The sequence below is a fragment of the Entelurus aequoreus genome, linkage group LG03, assembly GCF_033978785.1.
Source record: "Entelurus aequoreus isolate RoL-2023_Sb linkage group LG03, RoL_Eaeq_v1.1, whole genome shotgun sequence".
NCBI classification, from domain to species: Eukaryota; Metazoa; Chordata; class Actinopteri; order Syngnathiformes; family Syngnathidae; genus Entelurus; species Entelurus aequoreus.
In genome coordinates, this window is record NC_084733.1 from 64,305,731 (window position 1) to 64,331,331 (window position 25,601).

The 25,601-nt window shown below is 41.1% G+C and overlaps 1 protein-coding gene across 1 annotated transcript in view; it reads right to left on the reverse strand.

Annotated features, from left to right (window-relative positions):
* Positions 1-25,601, reverse strand: part of gfra4a (GDNF family receptor alpha 4a) — a 349,319-nt gene that overhangs the window by 39,249 nt on the left and 284,469 nt on the right. Inside the window, exons 2-3 of the mRNA XM_062042412.1 lie at positions 12,169-12,450; positions 223-303 (exon numbers count right to left, since the gene is read on the reverse strand). Coding sequence (XP_061898396.1) covers positions 223-303; positions 12,169-12,450 — 363 coding nt within the window. The remainder of the gene's footprint in view (positions 1-222; positions 304-12,168; positions 12,451-25,601) is intronic.

The following is a 25,601-nucleotide window of genomic DNA, read 5'->3' on the forward strand; positions in this document are numbered from 1 at the left end:
TAGGTAATTAATCTGAGCCTAAAGGGGGCTGAGCGGCTGCGCGCGGCGGGCCCGCAGGCTTGCTGCCGGCGTAGTCGCTAGGCAGAGGATAAAACGAGGCTTGCAGCCTCAAACAAACAAACAAACACCAGTCTTGCTTTGCTTGACTTTTCTTTGTTTGTTAACAATGATACTTGAGCTTGTTTGGTGTTCTAATGCTAGCTCAACATCTTCATAACTCACCTGCAGCGATGGAGGCCAGGCGAACGTAGCCGGACCCTCTCTCCTCGGGCTCGTACGGGAAGTCCTCCACCAGGTTGAGACCTGTAAACACACACAAACACATGCAGCACACGTCAACATTGGGCACTTTCTTAGAGGGTTTCTTAGTTATAAAACCACTTTCTGTTTTAGACACCTCCGTGTGTGTACAGTATCTTCACATCTACCACTGTGCTAAGAGAGCATAGCCTGTAGCTCAGGGCTAATTAACTACATAATGAAGAGGGCCGCAGTTTCAAGAGTCCAAGGGCTCGGGGTGGCCAGACATCAAAATGTGGATGTTTCTTTAGAAAGTCCCTATGGAGGTTACATTCCTTTGAGACTTGGTTTACTTACCGGTAATTACAAAGTAAACACATCGGCTTTCACATTCATTATTCTGCCCTCGCTACTCGATTCCATGTGCAGATATACAGATAGTTAACAGTATGAAGAAACAGAAGTTGCAGAAGTTTTGTTGGGGATTTATGTTCCATTTATGTTTTTTCCCCTCCGTTTTATTTTCTTTCTCATTTAGGATTGTAAGACTGAATATACAAATATAAAATAAACATTACAAAAGTATTGTGTATTTTACATAAATAATGTCAAACATTGCAAACATTTCTTTGCTGCAAACAATCACATGTGAAAATAAATGTAATCAAAAAATTACTTAAAATATATATATAAAATTATATTATAACAATTATATATGATCAATAATATATATTAATTAAATAATATTAGTAATATGAATTATGTATTATGAAATGTATTATTATATATATACATATATAATATGTAGTATTATAATATATATGTAAACTATATTATTATTATTATTATTACATTAAATAATTGTAATATTAAAATAAAATATTATATTATTACAAATAATGCACTACAAAACTTTGTAAGAATGAAAATAGAAACATAAAATAAAAATTACAAAGGTATAGCGTCCATTGCGTATTTTACATAAATAATGTCTACTGTGAATTGTACATTAATACAATTTAAGGTTAAGTGTTAATACATTCACACAACAACAGACGTTTACGCATATAGAAATTAAACAACATCAAACATTGCACACAATGTACCGGTATGTGACTCATCACAATTAAACCTAATGTGTAGCGTTACTGCCCTCTACTGGTCAAATTTAGCGCTACATGTATTGAACAGGCTCTGATCACCCAGAGTTATTCTCAGACAAAAAACATCACGGCTACGAATACAAAAGACAACGGGAAGTCAGCAGTTTCAATACGTAACAAACTGAATAGCTTTACGCAGAACATTCATACTTTGATGTGGCCCGCGGGCCACCGGGTGAGTAGGCCTGCGTAGCTTCAATGTACACAATTGAATAGCATAGTTGCCCATGTTGCTATGTGTTTATACAAGTTTAGATTGGGGTAAGTTGTTAGTACTGTGATCTGCATTCCTGTTAGCATTTAAGCCAGCTAACAATTAATGTGCTAGCTGCTTCTCCAGGAAGTGAGCAGTATCCCCGTAAGTTTATAAAAGTGCGATAATCCCTTACAGTTCTACTATAATTTAAATTTGAAAAAGTTATACGAACTGTCGTGAATTTTGCTGCTGTTTATCATTAATACTTGTAATGGTTTGTGTAGAGCTGTGCGATATAGTGAATACATTTATTATTTTCTAATGCTAACTATGCCAAATTGCTAGCATACCCTATATCCCAAGCTAACATTATCTTAGCCCTCTCCCTACTGCACGATACTTTCAACAAGAAGATGCAGGCCCATCCAGAAGGAGCCTGGGGACTTTAACAAACCCTGCTTGAAGAATGTACTTCCCAGTTTTGTGCAATACGTACAGTGAGGTGAGAATAATTTGGTTTACTTAAAGACTGTTCCTCTCCCACAACTGAGCATGTCTGACCACTCTTGTAGAAGAGAATACCACCTACAGAGAGAAAATACAGGCGCTGGCAGGGTGGTGCACCAAGAACAACCTGAAGCTGAACACCGCAAAGACCAAGGAGATGGTCAATGATTTTAGGAGGAACTTCTTTAAGTCCCTGGGAACCTACATCTCAGAGGACCTCATATGGACTGCGTGTGCAGCGGAGGAACCAACTTGAGGAGAATACTGCAGATATATTTTAATCGGGCCACAATAGAGCCAGTGCTGAAGTACTGCGTAACTGTGTGGTTTGCCACATGCACTGCTCAAACGGAAGGCCCTGCAGAGGGTGACCAGGACAGCGGAGAAAATTATCGGCCGCCCTCTGCCTTCCATTGCTTGCACTCGCTGCCTCGGCAGAGGAAAGACTACCCTGGCACAGTTCTCACCCTGGTTAGCACATGCTCAACCCGTTGCCATCAGGGAAGAGATTTCCATCACACGTAGAGCAGGATAAACAGAGTTAAAAACAGTTTTACCCGTGGGCCATTAGGATATTGAATCTGTTCCAATAGCTTACACTGTTTTTCACTATTGCACTACTCTTCGTACTCATATTTATTGTTAACATGTTATTTATTGTTTGTCTTGTACTTTAACGGCGGCGTGGCGAAGTTGGTAGAGTGGCCGTGCCAGCAATCGAAGGGTTGCTGGTTACTGGGGTTCAATCCCCACCTTCTACCATCCTAGTCACGTCCGTTGTGTCCTTGGGCAAGACACTTCACCCTTGCTCCTGATGGGTGCTGGTTAGCGCCTTGCATGGCAGCTCCCTCCATCAGTGTGTGAATGTGTGTGTGAATGGGTGAATGTGGAAATACTGTCAAAGCGCTTTGAGTACCTTGAAGGTAGAAAAGCGCTATACAAGTCATGACACAAGCACAGTCCGTTCCTCCCTCATCTGCGGGAGCACTCAGCAGCTCCACTCTGAGTACGTCCAGACACGCCCCCACACGCGCTGCGCAGACCGCACCCACACGCGCTGTGCAGACCGCACCCACATGCCGCCGCAGCTGGAGACAATCATCAATCAAGACACCTGGCAGTGATTACGGACGACAGGATAAAGAGCCTCGCCGCTGACTACTCCTCGTCAGAACGTTGCTTTGCTTGCAGTAAGCTCACGTCTCTGACTTCCCACCAGTGTTCTTCTCCTGTGCTTGTTTCTTCGTTCCTTGTTTTTGATCTCCTTTGTCTCTCCTTCCTCCCACAGTCCCTGTCTCAGCTCCCGCTGTCATATTCCCCTGAATCCTGTTTGCCCTCCTGATTAACCGACACCTTGCCTGGACTTTGGACGCTCTCTCCTGCACTACGACCACGCTTGGACCCCCGGACCTCTTTGCCTTCTCCCCCTGGATTTGGACGCCACCATTCAACACGCATGACAACACCCCTTACGGTATCTTTATATATTAATTCCAGCACATAGTTTACATTCAAACACATAGTAGCATACACACCCTACGTAATCATAAATCACTCAATAAATACATTGAGTTTATACTTCTGCTGTTGTGCCGTCTCCTTCCCCCGTCTAAGACATAACAATACAAGTATAACCCATTTAAAGATTAAAGATTAATGTACCAATGATTGTCACACACACACTAGATGTGGTGAAATTTGTCCTCTGCATTTGACCCATCCCCTTGGGGAGCAGTGGGCAGCAGCAGCGCCGCGCCCGGGAATAATTTTTGGTGATTTAACCCCCAACTCCAACCCTTTGTTGCTGAGTGCCAAGCAGGGAGGTTATGGGTCCCATTTTTATAGTCTTTGGTATGACTCGGCTGGGATTTGAACTCCAACCTACCGATCTCAGGGCGGACTTTATCATTTATTAACATTTATTTAACAGAGATGCCACATGTATTTTCATTCTGCTCCCATGTTTAATTTGATTTAATCCCATGTTTAATGTTTAATACATTTGATGAAATTCATATTGATCTTACCATTATATTCCTGCATGCTAACTATTGCATAGTTATTATAGTATATCATGAAATATACCTGTAAATAATTAGTTTTGAACACAATACAGCCCTGATTTGAAGGTGTGAGGTATTTAGGAGAGGCAGTACTCCACAGTCATCAAGATAAACCAGCAGAGGAGCCGTTACTATGGAAACCTGAGTCCAATGGCACAAGGATAACCCCCACTTTTCAGAGTATATCTGTAGGAAAGGAGCCATGAGGGTGAAAATGCCTTCTTTTCTGAGATGGCTACTGGAATTGGAATTCTTTGATTCAAACAATCACATGTGACAAAAATAAAATAAAATAAATTACTTAAAATATATATAAAAATATATTATAAAAAATTACATATTATTAGTAATATAATTTATGAAATATATATGTATAATACGTAGTATTATAATATATATGTAAAATATATTATTGTTATCAATAAATTAATTAAATAATTTTAATATCAAAATTAAATATATTATTACAAATTAGGCATTATACTTTTTTTTTTTAATCATACAAAAAGTGAGACGTATGAAAACAAAGTGTAAAAAGTTAATTAATTGTATTATTATAACACGCCGAGGGCCAATAATGAGACAAGTTGCAGGCCAAAATGGCACTTTAGACACCCGTGAAGTACATTAGACCAAAGTGGTGTTGTGATGTGAAGCGCTTCATCATGGAGGTCTGTAAAGCAGCAGAGTCCAGTCTATGAGGCGTTGAGCTAACTAATAAAGTGTGTGTGTGTGTGTGTGTGTGTGTGGGGGGGGGGGGGTCTGGGGGACTGAACAGGTGGCCATCATTCAAGGTGAAATAAAATGACTTTGCCTGCTAGGCCATTTTATTTCACTCCATCTGCATCACTTGTTATCATTGTGCCTACGAAGGCTGCTGATGAATGGCAGCCTCAATGACCCCCCCCCCCCCCCCACACACACACACACCAGCCTCCCACACAGTTCAGCTATTTGCATTTAGTGCAACCATAACCTTTTATTCCAGTGTGCCGCCACCTCCGCCCACCTGTTATGGCCGTTTGATAAACTTTCCTTCAAACGTCAGCAGAAAGTCAACAATTATCGATGAATACTTTTTTTTTTTCCTTCTTTACATCACTCCACTGGCAGGAAAATGAGGTGTTTTTCTCTCTCTCTCTCTCCACGCAATCAAACGTTTATTGCAGACTAAATAAAAACGGAGCTCTAAACAATTAAACATTGATGGAATAAGGACACAAAAAGTGGCTGCCGGAGGCTCTAAGTTAAACGTTTTAAAATTGAAATACACAAGCTAGGTGTGAGAAAAGTGATTTGCTGTAGAGAAATATGAGCGTGTCGTCAACGTGTAAAAGGAACCCATCCATCCATCCATTTTCTACCGCTTATTCCCTTCGGGGTCGCGGGGGGTGCTGGTGCCATCTCAGCTACAATCGGGCAGAAGGCAGGGTACACCCTGGACAAGTCGCCACCTCATCGCAGGGCCAACACAGATAGACAGACAACATTCACACTCACATTCACACTAGGGCCAATTTAGTGTTGCCAATCAACCTATCCCCAGGTGCATGTCTTTGGAGGTGGGAGGAAGCCGGAGTACCCGGAGGGAACCCACGCCAGCGGTGAGAAAACACAAGCGTTCAAAGTTCCCAGGTTGTTAACCTTCTCACTTCACCAGTAGGCGGGAACTTAAAATGACCTTATATCTCACTAACACGTTCTCTTTATGATGAATCTGGCAGTCATTTACCATTATATCAATTTGTTTTTGGATCATCAATAGATAACTAATTATGGGCCTGCTGCAATGCAAGCGCCCATTCACATGCTGACCTACTCAGTGGCCTAGTGGTTAGAGTGTCCGCCTTGAGATCGGTAGGTTGTGAGTTCAAACCCCGGCCGAGTCATACCAAAGACTATAAAATGACCCATTACCTCCCTGCTTGGCACTCGGCATCAAGGGTTGGAATTGTGGGTTAAATCACCAAAAATGATTCCCGGGCGCGGCACCGCTGCTGCCCACTGCTCCCCTCACCTTCGTCGCTGACGCGAATGAGATAAATAATATTATTTGATATTTTACAATAATGTGTTAATAATTTCACACATAAGTCGCTCCGGAGTATACGTCGCACCCATGGCCAAACTATGAAAAAAACTGCGACTTATAGTCCGAAAAATACAGTATGTATTTTTTTTTTCTGAATTGGTTCAACCGCCACCCGCCCGAATCTATTTAAAATCAATTTTTTTCGTCATGCATCCGCCCGACCGGCGGATTATCCGCGGAGTCCGCGGTTGTGTCCGCAAACCGTGCATCTCTAATATATATACATATATATATATTTGTATATATATATAAAAGACAGTTAAAATTATATATATATATATATATATATATATATGTATATATATATATATATATATATATATATATATATATATATATATATATATATATATATATATATATATATATATATATATATATATATATATATATATATATATATATATGTATATATATATGTATATATGTGTGTGTATATATATATATATATATATATATATATATATATATATATATATATATATATATATATATATATATATATACATATATATATATATATATATATACATATACATATATATATATATATATATATGTATATATACATATACATATATATATATATATGTATATATATATATGTATATATATATATATATATGTACATATATATATATATATATATATATGTATATATATATATATATATGTATATATATATATATATATATATATACATATACATGTGTATATATATATATATATATATATATTTTATATATATATATATATATATATATATATATAAATATGTTTTGTACTTATTGTGAATTATTATTATTATTATTTTTTTTTTAACCTTTTTTTTCCTTACTATTTTCCAGCATTTTGACTGTGTTTTATTTATAGAAAAAGACGTTTCTAAAGGTGTGAGAAATGGAGAACGCACACAGAAGGTGTGGAGAATACCAATTAACACTCCAACCACAACATGCAGTGAGAAGCGTGAGTGGAGTCAAAGCAGAGGGGACATACGCGACTGTAGCTTTTCTAACCTGTAACTTGTTTTGAAAAAGTTTCTTTATAATTATTGCACCAAATAATACATTGGGAGAATCAGTTTGAATCAAGAATCGATTCTGAATCGAATCGTTATGCGCCCAAACATGCGATCTACCAATACTGCGTGTGCAATTGAAAAGCAGTGCAGACCGCCTTATGTGAATTATGTTTTTGCGTGTATTGTGCGGGTTTCACCCGGAAGTCACTCTTTAACTGCACATTCATGTTATCATCCTCCTACCAGTGGCTTTTTGCTATATTTTGAAACATGTCCAGTATGTACTTTTTTGTGGGCATTTTAGAAGCAGTCCTGCAGTGCATGTACAACAGAAGCCACTTTTCAGCGCGCTGAAGATGCGCCCCAGGAGACGCTTTCCAGACTGATGGGAAACTCTACTTGATTCTTTATTTTTTAAAACTTTTTTTTATTGTAAATGGACATTTTTATAATATCCACAAAGTACAGTGACCCTATCTGTTGACATGTTGTGTTGGTTGGATTTTTATTTTTTTTGCAACATGACTAAGTCATATAATTAAATGCTGCACAGAATGACATACTAGATACATGTTTATGAATAGAATAGAATGCTTTATTGTCATTAAACATGGGAGCAGAATTAAAGATTAAAGATTAAAGTACCAATGATTGTCACACACACACTAGATGTGGTGAAAGTTGTCCTCTGCATTTGACCCATCCCCTTGGGGAGCAGTGGGCAGCAGCGGCGCCGCGCCCGGGAATCATTTTGGTGATTTAACCCCCAACTCCAACCCTTGATGCTGAGTGCCAAGCAGGGAGGTAATGGGTCCCATTTTTATATGAAAATACATGTGGCATCTCTGTTGAAGTACAAGACAAAGATTAAATAAAATGTTAAAAATAAATACAAGTACGAAGAGCAGTGCAATAGTGAAAAACAGTGTAAGCTATTGGGACAGATTCAAGATCCTAATGGTGCACAGGTAAAAAACAGTTTTTAACTCTGTTTATCCTTATTTTTAACATGTTATTTATTGTTTTTCTTGTACTTCAACAGAGATGCCACATGTATTTTCATTCTGTTCCCATGTTTAATGACAATGAAGCGTTCTATTCTATTCTATTCATGAGCATGTATCTAGAATGTTATTCTGCACAGCATTTAAGTATATGACCCATTGCAAACAATCTTCCGTACGCATGTGGTAAAAAAAAATAAATCCAACCAACACAAAATGTCAACAAACAGGGTCACTGAACTTTGTGGATATTATAAAAAAAAGTCCATTTACCATAAAACAATCCAACAATTAAAAAAATCAAGAAGAGTTTCCCTTCAGTCTGGAAAGCATAGTGCAGCTTGACAATAAACGAGTGGTTGACATCAGCCGATGCAATGTTCCAGCCGCAAGAAAACATACATAAAATGGGGCTGTGAATCTTTGGGCACCACACGATTGATTCGATTCTTCGGGTTAACGGTGGCGTTGTTAGGCTGGCCCACACCCACTACAAGGGAACTACAGTACTTCAAAGGTTCCTGGGCTTCGCCAACTTTGCGATTATATCTGAATCACACTCTCACTAACCAAACTAACCTCGGCTAAAATTCCCTTCGTATGGACAACAGAAGTCGTTCCTGTCCTTGCTCACTCTCATGTCTCAGATGGGTTTTTTGTAGAGATCTCTGATATCTGCATTAGAGCCGTCCTCTCCCAACGTGAACCGCTCCACCAGGAAACTGCACCCCTGCGCCTTCTTCTCGCGTGGGGGGGAGAAGAAATGGTGACGTTGGAAATCGTATTATTGGCGTCTCTTATGAATTTTTTAGACCACAGCAACCTACTCCATATTTGCTCAGCCAGGAGACTAAACAACCGTCAGGCTCGCTGGTCTCAGTTCTTTAGCCGCTTTGATTATATCCTCTCGTACAGACTCGTTTTCCGGAACACCAAGTCAGATGCCCTTTCCCGGCAGTTCATGGAGGAGCCCACCTGCACGGCGGGGGCCGAACCCATCGTCCCTCCTGCCCGGATAGTGGACATGGTCTCCTGGAAAATTGAAGACCAGGCGGCGCACCTCCCAACAAGCTGTTCTTCCCCGCGAGCTTCGATCTAGGGTCCTGGATTGGGGCCATTCCAGCATCTTCTCCTGCCATCCGGGTTTCCAGCGCTCCCTATCATTCATCCGACTGCGTTTTTGGTGGCCGTCTATGGCAGCAGACACGCGTGAGTTTATCGCCTCTTGTACCATTTGTTCCCGCAGTATGGCCTCTCACAGACCTCCAGCGAGTCTCCTGTGCCCCCTACCTATTCCTGCCCGTCCCTGGTCTCACATCGCACTGGACTTTGTGACGGGCTTCCCTGTGACCAGAGGTAACACCACCATCCTAACAATTGTGGACCGTTTTTCTAAGGCGGCACATTCCGTCCCTCTCCCCAACCTTCCATCCTCTTCCGAGACGGCTGACCTCCTCACGCTACACGTCGTGAAGCAGCCTGGTTTAACAATGGACATCGTGTCTGACCGTGGGCCGCAGTTCACTTCCCGGGTGTGGAAGGCCTTCTGCAAGGGGATCGGGACCTCGGTCAGCCTCACCTCGGGATACCATACGCACAGCAACGGGCAGTCAGAGAGGGCCAGTCCGCCTCATGGAGCAAGTTCCTACAACTCCATGAAGAGCTCCGCTACCGGCATATCACCTTTCGAGTGTTCCCTTGGCTACCAACCACCCATGTTTCCTCAACAGGACAGAGAGGCCTCAGTTCCATCTACAAGAGCCCACATCAAGCAGCGTCAGAGGGTGTGGAGAGCCGCCCGTGCTGCACTGGAGAGGGCCACGGAAAGGATGCATCCCAGCACCATCTTATCAACCCGGACAACTGGCAATGTAGCGTGCCAAGGACCTCAACCTCCAGGTACCGTCAAAGAAATTGGCCCCACAAAGCCAGAATTAACCATGCATCTGTAAGATTGGCTCTCCCACCCTCTGTCAAGCGACACCCGGTGGTGCACGTGTCTCAGATAAAGCCGGTAGCAGATAGCTCTCTCTCTACCGCTGCCCCTGCCCCCCCTCCTAGGATCCTGGAGAATGGTGACCCGATGTGGACGGTCAGGGAGATCCTCAGGGTCCGTCGGCAAGGTAGGGGGTTTGTATACCTGGTCGACTGGGAGGGGTATGGACCGGAGGACAGAGCTTGGGTACCGGCCTCCTACCTTGCTGACCCCTCCCTGTTGAAGGATTCTACCGGGCCAACCCCGATTCTCCCCACCGCTCGTCAGGAGCCTCGCATAAGGAGGGGGGACTGTCACGGCGCATGCGCAAACCATCATTCCCTTCGCAGCAAGCGTCGCTGGCAACTCCGCTAGGAGCGCGCCGGGACACACCCTTGCTCGCTTTTCCAGCATCCAACCGCACTGCTGCGGGCAATCAACAATCCGCGCACCTGGATCTGATGAGGGCCGATGCCATAAAGACCAGCGGATGCTGAGATCCAGTGCTAGAACGTAGTTCACTGTATTGTAGTAAGCATCACGTCTCTAGCTTCCCTCCTCATTACCTGCTCTCTGTGCTTCCCTCGGCCCTTGTCTTACATGTCCTTTGTGTTCCCTGCAGTATTCCTTCCGTCTCCAGCTGTGCGCCTCACTTTACTGGACTTCCCTCTGGATTTTGGACTGCTTCCCTCGATCCTCAACCCCCGCTTGGAGACGGACCTCGACGCCTCTCTCCAGCCCCCGACCTCTCGCCTGTTTACGGATTTCCTTCTTACCTTGCCCCACTGGATTTTTGAACAATTCATCCAACATGCACGAACAACAAACCCTGGTAACATTTACATTGTTAATTCCTCACATCGTCTTGCCTCATACACCATTAGTAGCATACACACCCCACCACATAATCTAGCTCAATAAACCTGTTGAACTTTATCCTGTCGTTGTGTTGTCTCCTTCCCCCGCCGAACGTAACAAATTTGTGTCCTTATTAAGAAAGCTTTTTTTTTTTAACACTGAATTCATGCAACTGAATTTTTTGCATTTGAATTTTGTGAACTGATTTTTTTTTACCTCAAATTATGCTGACAATTTCATTAAAAAAGTCAGTATATTAAAATTCAGTGTATAAACATTCAGTGTAAAAAAAAAATCAGTGTATAAAATATCAGTGGAAAAAAATTCAGTGTATAAAAATTCAGTTTCAAAATTCAATGTAAAAAAATCAGCGTACAAAAAAATCAGTGTTTAAAAATTCAGTGTAAAAAAAAATTCTGTATGTAAAAATAATTTCTATAGTTTGAAAACTTCCAGCGGGCCGCATAGATATGTTACTTATGTTGTATTATGCTCAGGTAGCCCAGTTAACTGCCTTTTTTATGCTGTTTTGCAGGACCTGTGTCACAGGACTTCAAACTCGACACCTCATTGGCTAGTTCTGAGACAGGATCAATTGCTTCTGTCTTAATTTACCGGAAGTGAATCTTGTATTTTGGAGCAGCAAATTTTTTGACACTGAATTTTCTTACATTCTATTTATTTTTATACTGAATTTTTACACACTGAATTTTTTTATACTAAATTTTAGGACACACATTTTTTTTCAGTGAAATCGTCAGCTTAAATTGATTTAAAAGAAAAATCAGTTCACAAAAAAAAGACATGACTTAACCTCTATAATTATCCCTTAGAGCTCATAAAGTTAATCTTAATGAATTATCTAATACATCTAATGAATTAAACAAAGAAAAAGCCAACAAAGCAAAATCAAAAACGGCGCAAGCCAGTGGTTTACTTAACATTATTGTTATAAAACGTATAAGACTTTGCTTTGCTCTCTTTACAGTAATTGTTCGTCTATTCAGCTAACTAAGCAGGATGAACGCTGACATCTGGTGTCTTACCGTGCAGGACCGACTGATGCAGACTCCAGTAGATGCTCAGGCAGTTTTTCTCCTTCTTCATACCCCGCTTGCACTGGCAGCCGTGCAGCGGCGTGGATAGCAGCGCTGTCATGGCGTTCTCGCACTGGTTGCGAGCTCCGGGCCCCAGCTTGACGCTGCCGTCGCCCGCCACACACTGCCGCAGTGTGCGCAGTCGCGGGCTGCAGGTATCATCACCGGAGCAGGCGTCGCCCGCCCGTAGGCAGTCCCAGCCGCCGTCGGAGTCGGCTAGGCGTGGAAGTCCTGTAGAATCCACAGACACCTCAATTTAGTGTTGGACTTGCATTCCTTTATTTGTGGTGGCCTGACAGACAAAAACTTTGTGCGTACTTCCAAATATTTGTTTTACTTTTCATAAAACACACAGCCGGAATGTGAAGGTTATTTATCATTCAGGCATGTGATTTGAACATAATGAAAAAGACTGAAAATAAGCCGGGTACAGGGCGACAATTGAACATTCAACAATCAGCAAAAAAAAAAAGCACCATTTAAATATGTTTTAGTGTTTAATGACCATAGTTGTTGGCGGGTATGGCAAAGAGATGGATCAAGATTTTAACACACACTGTAAGGTCGGAAAAAAACGAATATTAATTTATATTTTTACAGAGATAAAAAGACAGATTTCCGACTATAGACGGAAAAATCCCATGCCTGATACCTCCTCCACAGTGTGACCAATTAGGCAAGTGAGTTTTTAATTCATCTGATAATTGTTCAGCACTTTTTTTTAAGTTCAAATCAAATCAATTAAAATGCTTAACTGTGTAATGAAGGTGAGGCCTAATGGGTTATATCCTACATCAAGGTGTGCACAATGTTTCTTAGGCAGTTTCTTTTCCTCGAGAGAAAGAAAGGCTGGGTGTCGTTTTCCGATACCAGCTCCAAATCGGTACTTTTCAAACGGCGCTGGTGCTTAAACTGTAAACAAACCCCTACTTAAGAAAAAAAACAAAAACTTTTTACGAACAAAACAATGCTTTTACATTTTTTTTTACTGATTTTTGTGACATGCATGTTGAATATAAGAGTCATTTAAATACTTCAATAATACTACTAAAACTACTACTACTACTACTACTACTACTAAGTAATACATTCACCAATAGAAAATGAAATCCACAACAAATACAATCATTTTACATATCAGTTATTTTAAGTATTAACATTTTCTATGTTAATTTATAGAATTTTTGATAACAATCACAATATTTAACAGTACCGTACCTTACGTGTATATATAAAGTCTACAAAATTTGAGCTGAAACCGATAATTGACGCACAGTTGTAACGATTTTACATTCGTGGTGTTTACTAGTTAATCATACATGCAACAAATTAAGTTAAACCTGCTTGTTTTTTTATGAAGTTTATTCTCTTTGGTCAAGATTTAGTGTTTTAGCCTTTCTGAGGTACAAAAAGTCGCAAATTAGATTTGTGGGGAATCCCTTGCTAGTCTACATGTTAGCATACAAAAAAAAACCTAACAAGTTTTGACCATTGTTGAAAATCCTACCCTAGTTTCATAATTAGAAGTCCGGTGTGCATTCATGGAGAAAAGTGCACGGCGTTGGACACATTTGATGGACCTGGAATTACACATTGTGTGATGATGGAGTTGTCCGACTTTTTGTGTGGCTGTAAACGCATCACTGCCTAAGTGAGAAAGAGCGAGCGGCTGCTGTTGATATGACAGATGATAAAGTTGGTTTTGGTCTGTTTTGTACAGCAGAAAATGACCAGTTGTGCTAGATAGAAAGTTTTTTACCAATGTTTTGGTCATGTGCTTATGGCCGACAATAACAAGTTTAGCTCAATAAAGTGATCGATGGAATTTATGTCCTCCTTAAAGCGTCTCGACAGGATACTTGCCAATCCTCCCGAATTTTCCGGTAGACTCCCAAATTTCAGTGCCTCTCCCGAAAATCTCCTGGGACAACCATTCTCCTGAATTTCTACCGATTTTCCAGCCGGACAACAATCAACTGCCTTTAGCGTCCTCTCTCACCCGTTATCCATAGGTTTATCTATAACCCATAAAGTAGGCAGGCACGGAGCTATTTCTCAGCGTGTGTTTATTCCAGCCGGCACGTTAATACACTGACACGCAACATCCGGATTCCCATCATGCATTGCTTCAAAACTACGGCAAGTAGTAACGGTCAGAGAAGCAAAAGGCGGCGGCAACGCAGCCCAGTATTATGGGTCACCTTGCTAAATGGAGACCAGAGGGTGTAACATATGCCGAGACAAAGATGGCTATGCTGATAGCTGCAAGCAACATCCCGTTCTCATTTGCGGATGTTTTCAACAAATCCGTGAAGGGTATGTTCCCGGATTCAGAGATCGCTCGCCAGTACTCAAATGGCAGAACAAAGGCTACTCAAATAGTGAAAGGTAAGTGTTATTTTTTTAAATATATATATATATATATAGTACAGTACACAGTAATGAAAACACAGTTGTTCTACTAACTATATATATATATATATATATAAGAAATACTTGAATTTCAGTGAATTCTAGCTATAAATATACTCCTTCCCCCTTAACCCTGCCCCCGGTTCCGCCCACCCCGACCCCAACCCACACACACACAATCTCCCGATTTCGGAGGTCTCAAGGTTGGCAAGTATGCTCGACAGACGTTACAATAATTGAACAGTGATGACGAAAACTGGTTGCTCTCTTGTGGTCGTCAACATTGAAAATTGTTATGTGCTTTTTTTTTTTAATTAGATTTTGTGCGTGGCATAGATTTGCCGTGAGCAGAGGATGCGTGAGCAGTGCGCTATTGCGCAGGCGCGCACCTTAGAGGGAACGTTGGTCCCAAACATGTGATGTTTTTTTCACGCTACAACATAATTGAACACACTAATAGTTGATTCAACATCTTTTAAGAACGCCGAAAAGCAACTTTTTATCGAGACGGCTGACCTCCTCACGCTACACGTCGTGAAGCAGCCTGGTATAACAATAGACATCGTGTCTGACCGTGGGCCCCAGTTCACTTCCCGGGTGTGGAAGGCCTTCTGCAAGGGGATCGGGACCTCGGTCAGCCTCACCTCGGGATACCCTCCGCACAGCAACGGGCAGTCAGAGAGGGCCAGTCCGCCTCATGGAGCAAGTTCCTACCCTGGGTCGAATATGCCTACAACTCCATGAAGAGCTCCGCTACCGGCATATCACCTTTCGAGTGTTCCCTTGGCTACCAACCACCCATGTTTGTGTTGTCCTAATTCCTGTATACACCCCGTGTCTCCGGGTCAAAATGACCCGTCTTCACTAAACCCCTTATAAAAGCAGCTTAATTGAATTTAAACACCAAATTTAATCTTGCTTGAAGAAACAACTTGTCATTCACCACAAAATGTGTGAATAACTGAGTTTTCCCTCTTCACTTCATTTCTATAGCTTAAGAAAAGCAAAAAAAATTGCTTTTTGAATGCATTTTTATTCATCCCAATGACTCAGTTTCTTTCTTTTCTTTCTCCAGTGAACAATTGAAGACAATGTACAATACAAAAATATGAAAAATAACATAACCCATTCAACTAATTAACTAATTAACTAACCCTAATTGGCACATGTAGGGCAGTATGCAAGGGCGCAGCCTTTGCAGATATATTTCTTACACCTGCAGCACACAGTATGTGTTTTACAGTCCTTCTTTTGAGGGCAGAACTGACATCTCTTCCTCTTACTTGCCCTAGCTGGGGAAGTGGCTGTGGTAGCTGGATCCTCAGGTTGATCAGGAGCTTCTGCACTCTGAATAGCTTTTACAACTGCTGCTGAGGCTTCTGTGCGGGGGACATGCTTCCTTCTTTCAAAGAGTGGAATTACAAGTGCCTTTCCCAGCTTCTCCAGGAACACCCTCCTCTTGTTCTGCTTACGAGACATCCAGGTCGGGTTGATCTCTCTCTAAGTCACAAAGACATTGTAGGAGGAAACATCAATGATGTTGTGGAAGATGACCAGGGGCCAGCGGGCAGTCATCCTTCTGCAGCTGTATGTTCCAATCACCTTATCTAGGTTGTCCACACCTCCCTTGTTGCGGTTGTAGTCTAGGACAGGGGTCGGCAACCCGCGGCTCCGGAGCCGCATGCGGCTCTTTGACCACGCTGATGCGGCTCAGTTGCATACTTGCCGACCCTCCCGGTTTTCCCAGTATACTTAACGACCCTCCCGATTTTCCCAGGAGACTGCCTCTCCTAGAAATCTCCCAGGGCAAATATTATCCTACTTTCACTCTAATTACTTAATCAAGGGCGTGCCCTAATGACACTGCATTAATTGTCCTCTATAGCATTTACAAACAGCGTGCCAGCCCGGCCACATGTTATATGTTGCTTTTACTTGCACATGTAGGCAACAGCAAGCATACTTGTTCAACAGCCACACAGCTTACACTGACGGTGACCATATAAAACAACTTTAACACTGTTACGTTACAAATATGCCCCACACTGTGAACCCACACCAAAAAAGAATGACAAACACATTTCTGGAGAATATCCGCACCGTAACACAACATAAACACAACACAACAAATACCCAGAATCCCATGCAGCCCTAACTCTTCCGGTCTACATTATACACCCCCACTACCACCAAACCCCCCCTCCCCCCCTCTCTCCGTGTGTCGGTTGAGCGGAAGAGTTAAGGCTGCATGGGATTCTGGGTATTTGTTGTGTTGTGTTTATGTTGTGTTACAGTGCAGATGTTCTCCAGAAATGTGTTTGTCATTCTTTTTTGGTGTGGGTTCAAAGTGTGGCGCATATTTGTAACGTAACAGTGTTAAAGTTGTTTTTGTACGGCTACCGTCAGTGTAAGCTGTGTGGCTGTTGAACAAGTATGCCTTGCTGTCACTTACGTGAACAAGCTGCATTCTACATGTGGCAGAGCAGGTACGCTGTTTGGGCAGGCTGTAGAGGGCGCTAAATGCAGCGCCAGCACGTCCTGAAATTCGGGAGTCTCCCGGAAAATTGAGAGGGTTGGCAAGAAAGACGCTATCAAGCACCATTCAATTAAAAGTCGCGGGCCGCACTAACATTAAATTTCAATATTAAGGTGCGTGCCTGTGCGTGTGTCAAAAACCCCTGGTTAACATAGCGCAAAGCAATTTAAGCTTTGTATGCTGTGTTTTTCATTTTAAATTTTCAAAAATTTTTTGTGGCTCCCATTGTTTTCTTTAATTTGTGAAACTTTCCAAAATGGCTCTTTGAGTGGTAAAGGTTGCCGACCCCTGGTCTCGGATGATGACTGGCTTCCTGTCCTCACGATCACTAACGTCACCATCTGTGTGCAGTGTGCTCAAAAGAACTACATTGTCCCAGACCTCTCTAATGGCTGCAAGTTTGTCTGTCACACATCTTGCTGGTCTTGACTCACGGTCATCAAATCGTATAAGTCTTGAGTAGGTGTGAAAGAGTTTGAGTGGCATTGTGGCTCGGAAAATTGGCCTTCCACTCTCTGCATCCCATAGACTAGTTGCAGCCTCACCTCGGGACCTGTATACACCGGCTAAGATTAGCAGCCCTAAGTAGGGCTGCAGGTCAGGCTCATCCATCTTTTTCCAGCTGTCTCCATATTTGCGAAAACCCTCCAAATTTGTCATCTCCAGGATTATTTTTTCAATTGCTGGTGTGATAAACAGGTAAAATGTAGAGACAATGCCATGGGCATGAGAAACGGCATACCTTGTGGGTCCTGGGGTCATCTTTATGATGTTTTGTTCTGCATGCCTGCCTTGATGGTCATATGCTGCTGAGGACCATGTTATTTTGCAATTTTTTGAAAGGAAAGTCTCTCTTTCAGCTTCAGGGTTTTCTTCTTTTGAAGATGATTCATCATGCTTTGGATCAGGGGTCACCAACCTTTTTGAAACCAAGGGCTACTTCTTGGGTACTGATTAATGCGAAGGGCTACCAGTTAGATACACACTTAAATAAATTGCCAGAAGTAGCCAATTTTCTCAATTTACCTTTAACTCTGTTATTATTAATAATTAATGATATTTATCTTTGTGGAAACACTGATCATCTTAATGATTTCTCACAATAAATATACATAGAAACAGATAAATATCAATATGCAACACTTTATTTTTATATTTTCTCTAAGTGCACATTTTTCAAATTGAACATTTTCAAATGATCACTTCTAAGACAGTCTTGTGAAATCACAATATCCCATTTTAACTAGCTAGCCACTAACATTTTTTAACAAATCATGAATTACTTTGCACCATGTTTGTACAAATAATAACTCATGTAAAATACAAAAGTAAACTCTCAAATTTTTAAATCATGTCACACTTTGAACTGGACACCAAATCTGTTATCTGTTTCTTTGTCAGTTAGTGGGAAGCCTGTCATTGCATGCTGTTAACTAGTGTGTTGTACTCTGGTGTGTAACTTGACACTGCAACTCTGAGTGAGTCTTGCAGATGTGCATCAGTGAGGCGTGTTCTGTGTTTGTTCTTGATGAAGTTCATGTCAGAAAAGGCTGATTCACAAAGATAAGATCTTTCCTCATTGTTTGCGGAACCTTCTTAATCTTTTGGACATATTTTCACAGCAATCTGGCCTTAAGCTTAATTATGATAAATGTAAAATTTTAAGGATCGGAAATCTAAAGGGAACGTCCTTTCGAATGGAATGCAAAGTGCCTGTTTTGTGGACAGATGGACCAGTTAACATACTTGGTGTTGTTGTCCCAGAAAATCTGGAAGATCTAGGCTCAGTAAAGTATGATAATCGACTAAGAAAGCTGGACAAAATTATGCAATTATGGAAAGGGAAATCCCTAACCTTGTATGGTAAAATGTCTATCGCCAACTCGTTAATTATTCCTCAATTTATTTATTTGTTTTTGTCATTACCAGCTCCATCACAAAACTTTAAGATTTATGAGCGGAGGGTCTTCGATTTTGTCTGGAACGGCAAACCAGAAAATATTAAAAGAAAGGTTTTGTACAAAGAGTATGAATATGGGGGCCTGAAACTTCTCAACCTTGAAGATATGTGTCTGTCTTTAAAAGCATCAATTGTTCCAAAGATGTATTTAAACATTGAGTGGTACACAAATGTCCTGTTGGACAAAAAATATGTACTGTATCAAAATAAATTGTATCCTTTTTTACAAGTGATCCCCTCCCAGAGAGTCTGCTGGGAAACATGGCGGGTTCATAAAGGAAACAATCCACTCATAGTGGTGTTTTCAATTTTATGTGCCAGAAAAAAGGGACGATATTTTGCAGCAGTTAATGTGGATGAACTCTAATATTGTAATAGATGGAAAGCCTTTCTTTTGGAAAAATATGTTTGAAAGAGGAATCATTTTTGTCAATGATATTATCAATGAGAATGGTAAAATTATGAAGTATGATGAATTTAGAGCTATGTATGGTGATGCTTGCTCAAGCTTTTCATTTTATCAACTAACTGGAGTAATTGGGAAAAGATGGAAACAAATAATTAATTATGGAACTACTAAATTATTAGTTTGTAAACCTCTAATAAGAAATTCTAGTTGGCAAAAAGGAACTAAAATAAATAGAAAAATATATAATTTTTATTTAATAAAGAAATCTTTGAAGGCTGCCTCATACAACACAAATGGAAAATGGGAGGACTTTTTTGACTGCCCGTTGCCATGGGATGCCATATTCAAACTAATCTATAAAACCACTATCGATGTGAAAAATCGTTATTTTCAAATTAAAATTATTTATAACTTCTTACCCACAGGGAAAATGTTAAAATTATGGAATATGACAGAGTCAGATGATTGCCGATTTTGTTGTCAGGAGCCTGAATCCACCCTGCATTTGTTTTGGTATTGTCATATTGTGTCTTTGTTTTGGGTGGAAGTTGAAAAAATGTGTTTAAGGATTGGTTTGTTTATGAAGCTTAATGTGGTTTCTGTTATTTTAGGAGAGTTCATTGACAATCATGATTTAGTCAATTTAATTATAGTACTCTGTAAAATGTTTATTTTTAAGGCCAAAAACAGATATTCACTTAGTATTACTTTCTTTAAAACATTTATTCAGTATTTTCTAACTTTAGAAAGTTACATGGTTGAAAACGATAATGATGCCAAAAAACATTTAAAAAAAAGATGAGAAGTCCTCAAAGGCTTATTTTGAAAGTATAATTATGTTTATAGATTATATGATATCTGTTGTTGTGTTCCCTAATTTGAGTGACCTGGACATAATCTGGACTGTACATAAATGCTTATTTTGAAAATGTAATTTTGTTTATAAATTATATGCAATCTGTTGTGTTCCCTAATTTTTTTCTGTGTACATGAATGAAGGTGTGTGTTGCTGAGTCCGACTTGGACATTATCTGGACTGGGCCTGGTTTAAAAAACCCTTTAAACAAATCTAATTTAATTGACAACCTGGTCTGTTGAAGATAAGGCCCTTTTTAAAAAAAATCAAATCAAATAAGATAAATAAATAAAAAACATTTTCTTGGATAAAAAAGAAAGTAAAACAATATAAAAATAATTACATAAAAAATAGTAATTAATGAAAATGTTAGTGGACCAGCAGCCTATACAATCAAGTGTGCTTCAGGGACTGTGTCCCTTGCAGATGTGTTGTCTATGTTGTGGGAACCAGAATATTGGTAGCAGAAAGAAATAACCCCTTTTGTGTGAGTGGGTGTGGATGAGTGTGCATGGGGGAGGTTGTTTGGGTTGATGCACTGATTGAAAGTGTATCTTGTGTTTTTTCTATGTAGATTTAATTAAAAAAAAAAAAAAAAAAATTATTTATTTATTTAAAAAAAAAATTTTTTTTATTTTTTTTTAGAACAGGCCCGCGGGCGACTCATCTGGTCCTTACGGGCGACCTGTCAGTAACTACAGTTGGTCGCTACATCTGTAAGTGCAAGTTAAAACTCTCCTATGCAAGGCAAAAACCGTTTATCAACAACACCCAGAAACGCCGTCGGCTTCGCTGGGGCTGAGCTCATCTAAGATGGACTGATACAAAGCGGAAAAGTGTTCTGTGGTCTGACGAGTCCACATTTCAAATTTTTTTTGGAAACTGTGGACGTCGTGTCTTCCAGACCAAAGAGGAAAAGAACCATCCGGATTGTTATAGGCGCAAAGTTGAAAAGCCAGCATCTGTGATGGTATGGGGGTGTATTAGTGCTCAAGACATGGGTAACTTACACATCTGTGAAGGCGCCATTAATGCTGAAAGGCACATACAGGTTTTGGAGCAACATATGTTGCCATCCAAGCAACGTTACCATGGACGCCCCTGCTTATTTCAGCAAGACAATGCCAAGCCAGGTGTTGCATCAACGTGGCTTCATAGTAAAAAAGTGCGGGTACTAGACTGGCCTGCCTGTAGTCCAGACCTGTCTCCCATTGAAAATGTGTGGCGCATTATAAAGCCTAAAATACCACAACGGAGACCCCGGACTGTTGAACAACTTAAGCTGTACATCAAGCAAGAATGGGAAATAATTCCACCTGAGAAGCTTAAAAAATGTCTCTCCTAAGTTCCCAAATGTTTACTGAGTGTTGTTAAAAGGAAAGGCCATGTAACACAGTGGTGAACATGCTCTTTCCCAACTACTTTGGCACGTGTAGCAGCCATGAAATTCTAAATTAATTATTATTTGCAAAAAAAAAAAATAAAGTTAATGAGTTTGAACATCAAATATCTTGTCTTTGTAGTGTATTCAAATTGAATATCGGTTGAAAAGGATTTGCAAATCATTGTATTCCGTATATATATATATATATATATATATATATATATATATATATATATATATATATATATATATATATATATATATATATATATATATATATATATATAAAATTACATCTAACACAGTTTCCCAACTCATATGGAAATGGGGTTAAAGGAATGTACACTTTATCCCATGCTTACATCTTATTGTGCAACATGTCAATGTTTTAAAGGGAACTAAATGTGATTTAAAGGAGTACAAGTGCTTATTCTCCTGTCATGTTTTAAGAATGTTCATTTATGAATATTAATCGTGAAATGCTGTTACTAGTTTACAGAAATGCTAATAAAAAATATATATTTTACAGACAAAGTTACAGGTATGTACACTTTATCCCATGCTTACATCTCATTGTGCAACATGTGAATGTTTTAAAGGGAACAAAATGTGATTTAAAGTGGTACAAGTTCTTTCCAAAGTAGGACCCCACCTGACATACAACACTAATACATAGCTCATAAAAACAGTTATTTTTGTTATTTTCATTGCAAGTGGGCTAAATCACTCACTTGTGATGCCCTAGTTAAAATAATTAGAAAATATGATAGCACATTTAACTTGTTATAATGTCAGGTTTGGGACATGTGTGATGCTGTTATGGCTACAGTGGGAACGTCTGATGTTGCTCACTGGTTTACGGCGTAAATCTGGGTTATTTTTCGGCCATTAAAACGCTAAGACCCCAATAATCCGATGTTGTCACCATAGCAACAATAGCAGGGTCCTTTGTGGGGTCATGAACAGCAGCGCTGAGCATTAGTGTTCAGGATGGATGAAGTGACTCAGAAGGAAAACAGGCTGAGGGCGAACGTCAGAGTTTACGACGCACGCTCAACCCAAAGCGGTCGTAATCACAGCCCAACATTTGAGCTCTGCCTGTCGGAAGCAATCCGACCTGTATGGCGGCGGCGGCCCGACATTTTTTATTTACATTTGCGCCCCCGGGGGTGGGGGGGCGCGCACGCTTGCTCTATTATTCATGAATTCCAACAGTTGTCACACTCAATCCATCCGGATGAAAAACGCACCGAGCGTCTCACCAACTCACCCCGACGCGTTCCAAATGACTCGCCAGTGTTTGGGCCGCCGTCAAAACAAAGTGTCATATTTGTGAGACCGGCCCAGAGAGGCTTCCGCAGCGCACTAATCGCCGTGTTTACTCCCACACAGTCTGTCAACTCTTGCCTTTTCTAAAGACATCTTTAAACACAACTCAATGAACCAGTCCTAACCCTGTAACGATACGATGAATGGATCATGTTGCGCTCGACCAGTCTTCCTCTCAGGGAATAAAACACACTGGTCACACCCAAGTTCTTTTGGATGACATATATGTTGAGTAAAAAGGACCACCCAGACAGAATAGTACTTCGCCAAGTTTTACCAGCCCTTACATCGCAACCATAGCATCGCCAAGAGAGATCTAAAAGTAAGACAAAAGAAGTTAACTCTTAAAGTGAGAAGGCAGTCCCCTATACAGAGAGGGATGATCTATCTATCTATATACTACCATTCAAAAGTTTGGAGTCACATTGAAATGTCCTTATTTTTGAAGGAAAAGCACTGTACTTTTCAATGAAGATAACTTTAAACTAGTCTTAACTTTAAAGAAATACACTCTATACATTGCTAATGTGGTGAATGACTTTTCTAGCTGCAAATGTCTGGTTTTTGGTGCAATATCTACATAGGTGTATAGAGGCCCATTTCCAGCAACTATCACTCCAGTGTTCTAATGGTACAATGTGCTTGCTCATTGGCTCAGAAGGCTAATTGAAGATTAGAAAACCCTTGTGCAATCATGTTCACACATCTGAAAACAGTTTAGCTCGTTACAGAAGCTACAAAACTGACCTTCCTTTGAGCAGATTGAGTTTCTGGAGCATCACATTTGTGGGGTCAATTAAACGCTCAAAATGGCCAGAAAAAGACAACTTTCATCTGAAACTCGACAGTCTATTCTTGTTCTTAGAAATGAAGGCTCAAACACAAAATTGTTTGGGTGACCCCAAACTTTTGAACGGTAGTGTATATATAATGTATGTATGTATGTATATATATATATATATATATATATATATATATATATATATATATATATATATATATATATATATATATATATATATATATATATATATATATATATACACACACACACACACATACAGTACATGCATACATATACATATATACACACACACATACATGCATACATATATATATATAAATATATACATGTATAAATATATATGTATGTATATATGTGTGTATACATACATACATACACACACACGTATTGTATTAATTGTAATATAATTGGATATTAAAGGCCTACTTGTCACGAACGGGGGGTCGCAGCTTGCTGCGCGGTTGTTCTCCCAATGCAAAGGAACGGCTCCGGACGAAGGCGTAAGGTAGGAAGTGATTTATTTATCATAAATCATCCAATAAACAAAAACAACAGGGATGCGTGCAGAGCGCACGGGAAGTTAAGGAACTATTACTTAGCATAGGCAAAAGACAAGGAACACTAGAACTCAAAAACTCACGTGACAAGTGCATGGAGCAAACACAATGAGAGCAGGACGAGTGACTGGCAAAGGCAACTTAAATAATGCCTCTGATTAGCGCTCGGGAAGCAGGTGAGCGGGCGAGCACTAATCAGAGACAGGTGCACACAAAGAGTGACCATGACAACCAAAACAAACTCACAGGAGCACAACAAATAACAAAAGGAGTCCAAAATTAACAGAAAACACAAAAACATGATCCGGACCATGGATCATGACAGTACCCCCTCCTCAAGGACAGATACAAGATGTCCATATGAAAACAAAAACAAAAAACAAGCAGGGTCAAAAGTCACGGGCGGGCGGAGGGAGGACTTGGAGGTGGGTCGCCAGGCCAAGTGTCCCCGAATCCACCGAGGCAAAGTCAAGTGGCGGCGGCGAGTGGAACGCCGCTGCAGCAAGCGAGGCGGGCGACCAGGGAATGGCCACATTCGTGGCCGACGGGGAGGTGGGCGCACTTGGCGAGGCGGACGACCAGGGAGCGGCCACATCCGTGGTCGACGAGGAGGTGGGCGTGTCGGCGCCGTCATGGCAGGCGTGGCAGCAGGCACCGGCGCCGTCATGGCAGGCGTGGCAGCAGGCACCGGCGGCGAGTCAGGCGTGGTTGCAGGTACCACTGGCGAGTCTGGCGTGGTTGCAGGTACCACCGGCGAGTCTGGCGTGGTTGCAGGTACCACCGGCGAGTCTGGCGTGGTTGCAGGTACCACCGGCGAGTCTGGCGTGGTTGCAGGTACCACCGGCGAGTCTGGCGTGGTTGCAGGTACCACCGGCGAGTTTGGCGTGATTGCAGGTACCACCGGCGTCTGGCGTGGTGCAGGTGCAGGCGTCTGCCGAGGTGCAGGCGTCTGCCGAGGTGCAGGCGTCTGCCGAGGAGCAGGCGTCTGCCGAGGAGCAGGCGTCTGGCGAGGAGCAGGTGCAGGCGTCTGGCGAGGAGCAGGTGCAGGCGTCTGGCGAGGAGCAGGTGCAGGCGTCTGGCGAGGAGCAGGTGCAGGCGTCTGGCGAGGAGCAGGTGCAGGCGTCTGGCGAGGAG